Source organism: Pelodiscus sinensis, chromosome 3 (genome assembly GCF_049634645.1).
Source record: "Pelodiscus sinensis isolate JC-2024 chromosome 3, ASM4963464v1, whole genome shotgun sequence".
Lineage (NCBI taxonomy): Eukaryota > Metazoa > Chordata > Testudines > Trionychidae > Pelodiscus > Pelodiscus sinensis.
The window spans coordinates 75,951,358-75,963,862 of NC_134713.1; the positions used below are offsets into that span (position 1 = coordinate 75,951,358).

The 12,505-nt window shown below is 40.0% G+C and overlaps 1 protein-coding gene across 2 annotated transcripts in view; it reads left to right on the plus strand.

Annotated features, from left to right (window-relative positions):
- The window catches only part of CRYBG1 (crystallin beta-gamma domain containing 1), a 149,268-nt gene that overhangs the window by 123,089 nt on the left and 13,674 nt on the right, over window positions 1–12,505 (plus strand). For both annotated transcript variants that reach the window (XM_075923953.1, XM_075923954.1), the window contains 6 exons: window positions 1,539–1,665; window positions 2,496–2,528; window positions 4,872–4,984; window positions 5,323–5,452; window positions 5,965–6,104; window positions 12,373–12,496. In XM_075923953.1, coding sequence (XP_075780068.1) covers window positions 1,539–1,665; window positions 2,496–2,528; window positions 4,872–4,984; window positions 5,323–5,452; window positions 5,965–6,104; window positions 12,373–12,496 — 667 coding nt within the window. The remainder of the gene's footprint in view (window positions 1–1,538; window positions 1,666–2,495; window positions 2,529–4,871; window positions 4,985–5,322; window positions 5,453–5,964; window positions 6,105–12,372; window positions 12,497–12,505) is intronic.

Genomic DNA, 12,505 nt, shown 5'->3' on the forward strand with positions numbered 1-12,505 from the left:
GTATGATATGCTAAGAGTGCAAAAGCAATTTTGGGATGTATAAACAAGTACTGAAATGTAGGGCAATGTTATTACTATTGCATACAGTTTTAGCGAGGCTGTTATTGGAATACTGTGTCTAGTTCTGGTCTTGCAGTTGAGAAATGATATTGATAAATAGAAAAAGGTTCAAGAAAAGGTTTAAAAAATTATTTGCTATCTGGAAAATCTGCCTTACACAAAAGAGAATTTTTTTTAGTCTCTATCTTATAACAAAAAGAAGGTTAATAACTGCAAGTGCACATCATGGGGAGACATCTTATAGTAGAGGCTCCTTTAATGTAGTAGACAAATTAATAACAAGATTCAAGGAAGCTAGATGTATTCAGAGAACAAATAAATTGCACATTTTTTTATCAGAGAAATTACCCAATGGAACAACTTACTTGTGCATATGGTGGATTCCACATCACTTGAATTCTTTAAATCAAGTTTTGATGTCTTTCTAGAACATGTTCTTGCTGAATTAGACGTTATAGGCTTGAAGTAGAAATCACTTGATGAAATTCTGTGCTCTTTTATATGCATGTGGTGGGACATAAAGCCTTTGAATCTGTATTTCACTTTGTTAGTGTGACGTAGTGGGGGTACTTGCTGGGCTGTGGTGACCTCTGCTGTCTGGAGCAAGACCCAGCAGGGAAAATCTCATTATGCAAAGGTGACTCAGAAAACATGTCTGACCTGCGGCCCCCCCATGGGGAGAAACAAAGGGAGGTGGAATGCTGCCCTGGCTGTGGGCAGGGCTGGAAGAGGGGAAGTGAGTTCCTGGCTGGAAGGCAGGGAAGAAGGAGCTGGGGAGGGGGTTGGGACTCCCCTATCTCAAGGGGGGCACTGAGGCCTCTTAGCCCCAGTTCCTGTAACCAGATTACATCTGTGCTGCGCTGTGCTGGAGGAACAATAAACAACCTCCATTCTACTGGCTGGTGAAGTCTGTTCATGCCATTTCGGGGTGCAGGAGATGGGAAAATCCCGACGCGTCGTCACAGTTGGCAATTAGTTTTGTGGGAGAAAGTCATTCCTGCTTGGGAGCCTATGCCTTAGCAGGAAGGAGACTGTACTCTAGCAGAGTTTTCCTTCAAAGTAGGAATAAGAAATCCTCCGGAAAAGGGCTTTTTTCCGGAGGATCGGGGCCAGTGTAGACGCTCTTTTCCGGCTTTTCTAAAAGCCAGAAAAAAGCGGCGGACATTTTTATTTAAATGCCGCGGGGGATATTTAAATCCCCCGCGGATTTCCCTATTACGACCAGTGAAATTAACATGCCCCTTTCGGAAAAGGGGCCAGTGTAGACGAGCCCTAACTGTTTCTTGTATTACTTGATGATTACCTGTTCTGTGAATTCCCTCTGGAGCACCTGGCATTGACTGCTTTCATAAGGTTGAATATTGGGCCAGATGGGCCTTTGGTCTCACCCAGTGTGGCCATTCTTATATTCTTAAAACTTTAGACAATAATGAATATTCACCAGTGTTCTGAAAAACAATTTTTGGTATCTCTTTCAGGTGGGTGCTCTATGAGAATCCTGACTTCACAGGAGAGCAGTACATACTTGATAAAGGACTGTATCCCAGCATTGAGGCCTGGGGGGCCAAGAATAGTAAGATCTCTTCAGTTCAGCCCATAGTTGCAGTAAGGAAAGATTTTTTTTATTTTATTTTTTTGGTATTACTGCGTTTCATATTAGGATGTTGAATATTGAGTAATTTACTAGTCGATGGAATTTCCATTGACTAGTTGATAGGCACTTTCGCATTCCTCCTTTGAAATGTCTGAGAGCCCCCTGACTCTGGGCTGCACACGGGTGCCAGCTTTCAAATATACAAGAGTCCCCGGCGAGGACTTTTGTGCATTTCAAAGCGGAAGCGTCCTCATGGAGCCTGGTGTTAGCGGGGGACTCAGAGTCCCCTGCTGACCCAGGGCTCCATTCTGCACTGCTGCTTTGAAATGCTACGTGGAGCTGTCCCCAGCTGACCCCAAGCTCCGTGTGGCATTTCCCCAGAACCTGGGTTCAGCTGGGGACTCCCCAGCTGACTCTAGGCTCTGCTCTCCACGCTGGAACCCGGGATCAGCTGGGGAGTCCCCAGCTGACCCCAGGCGCCACGCAAACGCCACGGCGTTGTTTCAAAGCAGTGCCACACGGAGCTCACCCTGGGCTCCATGCAGCACTGCCACTTTGAAGTACCCCCTATTCCCCAACCACCTTTGCTGCCTGTATTTAATAGAGCAGCAAAAGAGAGGGGGAGGGAATTGACTATCCAATAAGCATTTATTTATCAGCTAGTCAACTAGTCTTTAACATCCGTAGTTTCATATATTTCTGCCAAGCAATTGTAGTTATTTATCCTCTTTTTCTAATGAAATTTAAGTTTGCTTAATTTCATAAAGCCATGCATTTTATTAACGCCTGTGCATTATTTCATCACTTTTAATACCTGTTTTTTGTTTTCTAAATGTTTTAGGATACCATTGGTAGCCAAATGGGGAAATTCAAGGTAATCCCTTTTCTAAATTTGTAAAATAAATATACTCTAGCTGTCATGTGTAATGCATATAAATAAAAAAAATCAGACATTCTGTCAGATGGTAATTTGATCAAATTACTAAAATATCTAAGCACCCAAGCAAATGGCTGAGATGTCAGAATAGTTGATTAGAATGGAGTTTGCTACATCTCATCAAAGTTTAGAGAACCTGTAAGGTTGAGTAGCTGCCAATACTAATAGTTGCATACCATTGTGTTACTTTTTATGAGAGAAGTGAATATTCTCTGGCTCCATTATCTTTAGCTCCTCATTTCTGCTTAGCTTTCCTCCTGTGCTCTTCTACACTCATGCTGTTTATTTGATTTCCTGACCTTCTAGTATTTAAAAACTTGAGGCGCAAAGGGGCTGTTGGTGCAATATCACGTATTTTAAAATTAAGTACAGAAGTCAGGAAATGCAAAGTTAATACAACATTTCCTGATTTCTGTGAATTTAAGTTCTGAATATTAACAGTGAATTAACAGTTTCTTCTTTTTGATTCAGTGCCCACTAACTTAAAACTTCGTAAGAAAAATATTACAACTGAGTGAAAGTTGAAGGGAGAGGAAATAGAAACCCTTTCTCATCCATAAATAAAGCATAGTGTTAGCTATTTTTAGCAAGCAATATTAGAAAAAACTTGCCTTTGGCACTATCTGATGCAACTGATCAGTCTTAAAAACTCTTCCTTTGCTGCTTGAGTGTTCCAACTTCTTTCAGTATCCTGAAAATATACCTTGAAAATAGTTCGATGGATTAGTACCCTAGTTCAAATTTTTGCAACCCCTACCCTCTCAAATTATGTCCTCAGTGGAATTACACAGATGAAACAGGCCATAAGCTGCAGGTTGCAGAACTAGACCTGGAATTAGAATTTAGGTAACAATTCAAGCTATGAGGGAATCTAGGTTGGAATCTTTCCGTCTCTCATAGCTCTCTGGGGCTATCCTACTTTAAAGAGTAGTAAAATCTTTGTGTCGGAGGGGTAGCCTTGTTAGTCTGTGCCTGCAAAAATGACAAGTCTTGTGGCACCTTTAAAGATTAACAGATTTATTTTGACATAAGCTTTCATGGGTAAAAACTACTTTCTAAGATGCATAAAATAAATAAAATAAAACTTTGTGTCACTGAAGCAAGGAGATATGACTCTGAACATGCAGAAGATACTTATGGATTTCAGATGGCTTTTAAAAATGAAAAAAAATGTTTTCGTCCTTTTAATAAAAAGAAATCATGTACAGATCAAACTTGAAAAAGTTTTTAGACTAAATGCTGAAATAGCACAAAGTCGTGGGTTGGTGAGAGGAAGAAGTCTTATCTGATATGATTTGCATCTTTTGCTGATATTGTGCCTTATCTAAGCCCTGCTGAATACAGCTCTATTTATTTAGCTTTTAGGGAAAGAAATATCTCATGGATTTTTATTGCCCAGCCCCGTGCACATTTTTGAAAAATTGTCTGCATCTGCATATTATATTCATCTAAACAGATTCTTAAGTGAAATAAGGAAACATTGGACATATGTTTTCTTTGGGGACGTAGTCTTTTTGTTGCACATTATATTCCTCTTGTGAGAAACTTCTACGTGCCTGGATGTGTTCCTGTTTTAAGTGTGAATACATTTAGCATAACTATTATACGGATGATTTCTGTGTGATTAGGTTAAATTATTGGATCAACTATCTTCCTACAGTAATTAATATAAATAAAACTCTGTGTGGCTTTCAGGTTAGGGTGAAATTTTAAATAAGATAAAGGGTTTGTAATATAAATTACACAACTGCATCTAGAGCAGTACAAATACAGTCTTTCTAATCTGGGAATTTATACCCATCATCGTGGTATCTGTGCCTTCCAAAGTTCATATAATGCTTGTATTCTCAGAAATCAGGTTGTTTTGACATGTGAGTGAAAGGGAAAATGTATTTCTAAGATTAAGCTGAATAAAGAACTAGGACAGATGAGCTTATAGACCATTTATAATTCTTACCTTACAAGAAAGTTTTAAAAATCTACTCTGGCACATATTTAAAGAGTTTCACTGTTTACTAATAGTTGTTAAATTGCTTTTCTGAAAAAGACTGTGAGGTAAACAGATTGAAAATTACTTTCTGCGGTAAATCATTCAGCAACATACAAAACAATTCATGTGGATGATAAAATATGTAATGTTAATTTTGCAAAACTGAAGGCTTCAGGGTTTTTAAATGCATTTGAATATAACCATGAATGAAGGTAATGTTTGACTCATCTAGTTGAATGTGTTGAATCGTTATTAAATACCCTGTTAATCCTATGCTATGATTTTTAAAGGTCCAGCTATTTTCAGAGCCAGAATTCAAAGGTGACAGTCAAATATTTGAGAAAAATACCAGTTATATTGATGATTCATTTGCTACAAAGTCTTCAAAAGTGTTGGGTGGCAAGTAAGTACAGAATTATGATTCTTGCAAAATCATTGAAATAGTAAAGAATTTTTAAAATCACAATATTATAATTTTCTGAAATGGGAAGTAGGTGAAGGATCCAGTTTTACATACTAACATTGGAGTCAAATGAAAAAATGTTTTGCAGTTAATCATGTCGATTTTTAATGCTCGGATACCTCTAAAGTTTGTCATATTTCAGCTTACTTCTATTAAACATTTCAACGTGATTTAAAATGAGTGCTTATTTACATGCTAAGGAACGTTGGAAAGCATTGGCAGATTTTGGTTGTGTGGAATGCTTTAGTTATCAGACTTTTTTCTTTCTCTTCCTGCAGTTGGATTGCTTATGATAAAGAAGATTTCTGTGGTAATCAGTATGTGTTAGAAGAAGGAGCCTATCCTAATCTTTCTGCAATGGGATGTGCACCCCAAACAAGCCTTAAATCTCTACGAGTTATAAACATTGTAAGGATAACTGAACAAATACACACACACACAGTGGGAGTATATACCTTCTCATTAATGCATGTAATCTGTAGCATTAATCAACTTTTGCTTATCAGTTAACCAACTACACTTTTACATCCCTAATCTAGATGTATGTGTAAGCTCTACTGGACTTTACTAAGTGACAGTTCATCATGGGAAAGCTGAGAATTCTGTCAATGTTTTAGGCCTTAACACTCATTTTAAAGCTGCTTTTTTTGCGTGTTCGAAAGTCAGAATTCCCCAGTGATTTTCAACTAAAAATGGTTAATTAAATCAATGAGTTTAATTAAAATTTGTCTGAAAACACAGTTGAGTGCATAGAAACACACGAATTTGTGCATATGTATTGCCACAAGAAGAAAAAAATGGTTTTGGAATGTCTAATCTTCAAATCTGCAAGAGTGTAGGGAATCTTTGTAGTTTAATGTTCATGGTGACAATCTGAAGTGCTGTAAATGTGTTAAATTGGACCCTTTCTTTTAATACAGGAGCTTTCTGAACCATGCATAGCCCTCTTTGAAAAGGAAGGTTTCAAAGGGAAGAAAATGGAGTTCACGGCGGAAGTCTTAAATCTCCAGTTCCTAGGATACAATCCTCAAGTAGCTTCTGTTGAAGTTTTTGGTGGCACGTAAGTTAAATGTATTACTTTTATGGAAATTAATTACACAATAAATAATGAAAAAATCCTTTGAAGTGAAAACCCATTGCAGTATTAACTTTACAATACATTGTTAATCTTATTTCTGTTTACTGAGCTGAGTGTTAAGGCCCACTTGCTACAAATATATATATTTATACAAGATAAGTTTATTGGACTGGAAGGGCTTTGCATCTTGTAGGAAGTAGGGATATACAATCCTATTAAAAATGGAAACTGGTTAATTCTATGTTTAACCAGGTAACTGGCACGCGGGTGTGGGCTGCTCTGGCTGGGCCAGGTGCTGGTTAAATGATTATCCTAGTAAGCATACCAGTAAGGCAATGCTTACTGGATAACTGGTTTAACTGGTTACCCCCTTTACATTCCTAGTCGAAAGCAGGACTTGAGTTCATATAAAATATTGATATAAGAATGGCCACGCTGGGTCAGACTAATAGTGCATCTAACCCAGGAACCTGTCTTCTCACAGTGGCCAGTATCTGAATGAACAGAGCAGGGTAGATGTCACATGATCCAGCCCCTTTTATCCAATCCCAGCTTCTGGCAGTCAGAGGTTTAGGGACACTCAGAAAATGGGGTTGCATCCCGGACCATGTTAGGTCCATCAATAGCTTTTAGCCATCTTCCATCAATTTATCTAATTTTTTTATTGAACCTAGTTATGCTTTTGGCCTTTACAATGTTCCCCAGCATCAAAAGCCACTAGTTGACTGTGTGTTGTATAAAGAAATACTTGCTTGTGTTTGTTTAACTATCCTTCCTGTTACTTTTCATTGGGTGACCTTGTTCATGTGTTCTCTTAAGAGGTAGATAACTCTGCCTTAAGCACTTTTTCTGCAGTATTCATGATTTTATAGACATCTATAATCAGGGCTCGACAAACAATGTAATCTACTCACCCGTGGCAAGTAGATTACGCCCCGGAAGAGCTGGCTCAGAGCAATCCGCGCATGCGCAGAGCTCAGAACTGTGCGGCTGGCGAGCAGGGCTTGCCGCCGCTTGGTGAGCCCTGTCTATAATATCTCCTCACCCTTTGTTTTCTAAGATGAATAGTCTTTAGCTAATTCTGAAGCTAACAGCTATCCTAGGTGAATACCATTTGGCCTGGTGGCTGAATACTGTTTAATTTATCAGGTTGTTCCAAAACACCCTTTATTGTCAGCTTAGTGTGGAACAGTCTTTGGATTCTTTGCCTAAAGAATAACTGAGGTATAATAGGAATCTTTTCCCTCACTGTGAAGACTAATGTAAGAATTAATTTAGATTATTTGCAACTTCTCTAAGAGCTTTTTAGCATCTCAGCCATTTAGTCGCTGCACTAATTAGTTACTAGGCTTCCTGTTTATGTACTTTAAAATAAAATTGTGCTGATAGTTTTGATGTTTTTTTGTTAGTTGCTGTTAATTTTTTTTTTTTTTTGGCTTGCCTAATTATACTTTTATATATGAACTGGAGAAAGGGGTAAACAGCTGACACAATTTGCAGATGATATTAAACTGCTCAAGATAGTTAAGAACCAAGCATATTGTGAAGAGCTTCAAAAGGATCTCACAAAACTAGGTGATTTCACAACAAACTGGCAAATGCATTTTAATGTTGATAAATGCAAAATGATTTAGATACAAAATTATGGGGACTAATTTAGCTATAACCAGTTAGATCTTGGAATCACTGTAGTTAGTTCTCTGAAAACATCCACTCAATGGTCAGCAGCATTCATAAAAGCAAATCGAATGTTGGGGGGGGGGAGAGAGGGGAGAGAGAGAGAGAGAGAGAGAGAGAGAGAGACTGTGGGTGTGATATATATTTTTTCTTATTTGGGATATATGGGCAGTTTTTACAGAATTTGTTTTTACAGAATTTCTGTGGAGCTTGCAGACATTTCACTCTTGTGATGGTACCATTTTATTTCTGTTTAACGAGCCTCTTTATTTTTTGTTTAATTCTCCTTTTTGAAGTTAAATGCTGTTGTGGTGAGTTTCTTTGGCATTTTTTCCCTGCAAGGATGTTAAATTTAAATACATTATGATTGGTATTACCAAGCAGTTCAGCTATATTCACTTCTTGGACAAGATTTTTTTGCACCAATGAGGACTAAATTAGGAATTGCCTGTCCCCTCTAAAAAGCAGTTATTAATGGTGTCTAGAAATGTTATGTCTGCATCCTGTCCTGACGTGTTCCTAGGCAGTATAGGGTTAATTGAAATTCCATTATTGTTGGCTCTTTTGGGGTTTTTTAGTCTCTCTAACTTCTCTAGCATTTCACCATTAGTGTCGCCATCCTGGTCAAATTGTAATGTGTAAGGTAATTATCATCTAAATTAAGGCCCATTCACGATGTGTCCAATTTTAGCATAAAAGAAAGAGTTCTGAAGTCTCTCTCTGTAATCTGGTGTTAGTCTCTTTGTAGGAAGATGCATGTTGTTAGGTCTTTAAGGGAATGGCCAGTTTCATTAAAATGTAGGCTGGCAGGCTTTTCTGTGTGGAGATATCTGATTTGTGAGTATTAATTCTCTGGCGAAGTGACTGACCAGTTTGTCCAATATACACCACAGAGGGACATTGTTGGCACCTTACGCATTACAAAGACAACCTCTCCACCTTTTGATATTCGTAGTAACTCCAGTTAAGCCACTTAATTGACGCTTACAATAAGCAATTTCTTCCTTCCTTGTCACTTCCCTCCTCCTCCTCACCCCCACATTCTGTGCTGTGTATCTGATTCGTTATTGAATATTTTGTTTGTTTTTTCATTGTATCCCTCTGTTGCATAATAGTCATGCCTATTAACATAAGAACGGCCTTATTGGGTCAGACCAAAGGTCCATCTAGCCCAGTGTCCTGTCTACCGACAGTGGCCAGCACCAGGTGCCCCAGAGAGGGTGGACCGAAGACAATGATCAAGCCATTTGTCTCCTGCCATCCCTCTCCAGCCTCTGACAAACCGAGGCCAAGGACACCATTTTATCCCCTGGCTAATAGCCTTTTATGGACCTAACCTTCATGAAATTATCTAGATTCTCTTTAAACTCTATTATAGTCCTAGCCTTCACTTTCAGAATATGATGCACGAAAGCTCATCACCTAATAAACCATCTTGTTAGTCTACAAGTGCTACATGAGTGTTTTTTTCATTTAATCCATAACTTGACATTTACATCTGTTATGCAATTCCCTTAATTTTGGCTAGGTGAAGGGTCAGATTTCCATAACAACCAGGTGATTGCTTCATTCTAAAATATTGAAATGAATGGAATGGATTGTCCAGTCTGAATGGATGGATTTTCTTTTTCTTGTTTACAAGACCACCTCTGAGGCCAAAAGCTAATCTGTTTCTTGGCCAAGGAGGAGGAAGTGGTGGTAGTGATTCAGTTAGTGGAAGTATACGTGTACTCCTTAATCTGTTATATGTCTCTTTGTTCCAAATGTTGTCAGCGCTTCCTATCTATGTGCCATACATTGTATAAATAACTGTCAGCTACTGAACCACCAACACTAGCTTTCTTAGTATCTCCCACCTACTGTTCCTAGCCTCTCTGCACACACTATCTATGCTGATGGGAGAGTTCTCCTGCTGGCATAGATGATCCACCTCCCTGAGAGACAACAGCAAAGTGGACAGAAGAATTCTTCCATTGATTTAATGCTGAATGACCAGGAGTTAAGTCATCATCGTTACTTCTCTTAGGGATGTGGATTTTTCACATCCTGAGAAACGTAGCTATACTCATGTAAACCCCAGGTGCAGACAAGGTATCAGAGTGGTTCATTTTAAAATTAAATTATCTAAGGGGTAGATGGGTGATGGGCTAAGGAGGCACTTAGAAATTAAAGCCGCACTCATTGTACACATTTCATGGGATAGCTATGGCTTCTGAGGAGCCAGTCAGAGTGCAGACAGTGGAGAGAAATGTGCATAATCACTGAAAGGTTATTGAAAAATTATGCCTGTCAGTCTCCTAGCTAAACAGACCTTAGGAAATTGTTCCTGAGAGGGAACTATACAACTGCCCTGCACTTTGGACCATTCAGAGTAATACAGAATAATAAACACATTCACACCTCCAGTTTTGTCTTGTTAGTGTTTTTGCAGCCATAAAGGCAAATCCTGACCGGATCCTGCAAATATAAGACTGCCAGAAAATCTGTGCACATTCCATAGAGTGCCAGGCAGAACTTTTCCATTCCAATTATGTCACGCTCCTACTTTCCACCTTTCCCCTGCCCAAAAAAACAAAACAAAAAACCTGGAGAAGGACATGCTGCAATAGGGCATAAGTGACAGAGATCTGTGTGTGCTTGTGCTTACAAGTACCCCACATTGCAGTTCTCACCTGGATGAGTTGTGGATAGGAAGCTCTTGCAAACCATTATAAAAGTACACAACACAACTGCTCTTGTAGCATATTTACACACCCCTTTCAATTGGCTTCTCTGTATGTTTCATGAAATGGCATCACTAAGCGTGAAGTACAATATTTTATGTAGTCTCTAAGGGTATGTCTACACTACAGCGTTATTTCGAAATATCTTACTTCAAAATAGTTACTTTTAAATAGCTTATTTCGAAACAACGCATCTACACACAAAATGCATTTTGAAATAGAGCGTCCACATTGAGTGGAAGCCGAATCACATTTAAGGCCGGCCGGACCCAGGTCCAGCAGGGCATCAGGTCAGGAGTTACTTTGTGTGGCTGCTGCCTGAGGCTATCTGAGACCTGTGCTTAAAGGGACTCCCCTTTGTTCAGCCGGTTCTCAGGTTTCCCTGCTTGCTTGCCTACTTCAATGAGGGACAGCAAAGCATTTTGTCTCTGCGTGCTCTGGTTGCTCTCACTTGGCACACCACAGCACTCTGCAACATGGAGCCAGAGCTGCCCCTGGGCACTCTGGTGCTTCTCGTGGATGCGTTTCTGCGAGCCTGGCTGCACTTTCTGCAGGCTGCCATCCGGGAGGTCCATCTGGGGGCTGTCAGTATCCAGGAGGCCCTGCAGGAGAGCTTCCACTCTGAGGAGCACTAAGAGCCTCCCTGGTCTGCCCCACTGGGGGCTTATGCCTCATTCTTCTCCCTCACGTCCTTCTACGTCCTCCCTCTCTAGCCCCCCCCCCATGTCAAATAAAATACATGTATTGTCATGAACACAACTCTATTTAACAAAACTGGGGCAGGAGGGAGAATGAAACTCTGGTGAGACTGGGGAAAGGAGGTGGGAGAGGGGAGGGGGAAACCTGGGAGAAGGGAGCTAGAAGGGGGAAGCAAGGAGCCGAAGGGGGAGAGGAAGCTCAGGGTTGGGAGTGTCGCTGGACCAACTTGATTTTCATGCAAACCTGCTCCTGGATTCGTATGTGGCCTTTGGTGGCCAGGCTGGCTGCTATCCTGCCATAGACGGCTGCATTCCCCCATGTAGTGCGGAGATCATGGATGTTGGGAGCATCCCCCCCAAACCTGAATAAGGTCCATGATCTCCACCCTGGACCAGGAAGGCACCCACCTTCTCCAGGCCCTGGCAGGCTCCTGCCAGCTGGCAGATTGCTCCTGGGGAGCAGTGGAGGGCTGACTGCCAGTGGCTTGCTGGCTCATGTTTTGGGGCCACTGGGTCAGGGGCAGTGACTGCTGGCTCTGGGCTGGCAGGCATGGAGCTGGCACAAGCACTGTGGCCAGAGTTAACCCCTTTAAGGGCTCTGGGGAGGGAGGGGAGTGTTCTTGGTTGAGGCTGGAGTGGCCACCAGGGCACCTTGGGAATGCTGAAGGCCCCCTATTTTGATATAAGTGTCTACACAGCACTTATTTTGAAATAGCAATTTCAAAATTGGCGTTATTCCTCGTGGAATGAGGTTTGCCAAATTCGAAATAAGCGCTCCGCTATTTCTAATTTTGAAATAGCAGTTTGGCTGTGTAGACATGAGTGAAGTTATTTCAAAATAACTTTGCTGTGTAGACATACCCTAACCAATTAAAATTATTTATTTCTTTTTAGTATGTAATTTATAAATGAAAAGATTTTAAAACTTGTGCACAAATTTTCCAGTGCTCAAAATCAGATGAATTTATTATTTTGGAGACCACTTGAGAAGAAATATGGTCCTACTTGTTAGCACTATTAACTTAAGCACTATATTTTGGTAACACAAATGTGTCTAAAATATCACTTATTTCAGAAACAGTATTTAATTGGCATTAATACAGATGATGTTTGACAGTTGATAAACGTGAAAGTGTATTTTGTTTTTTTCAGATGGATAATCTATGAATACAGTAATTACAGAGGGCATCAGATGTTGTTGTCACCAAATAAAATCTCAGACTGGCCTAAATTAAGTGGCTATCACCAGATAGGTTCTCTGCGACCTTTATTACAGGTGAGAGAG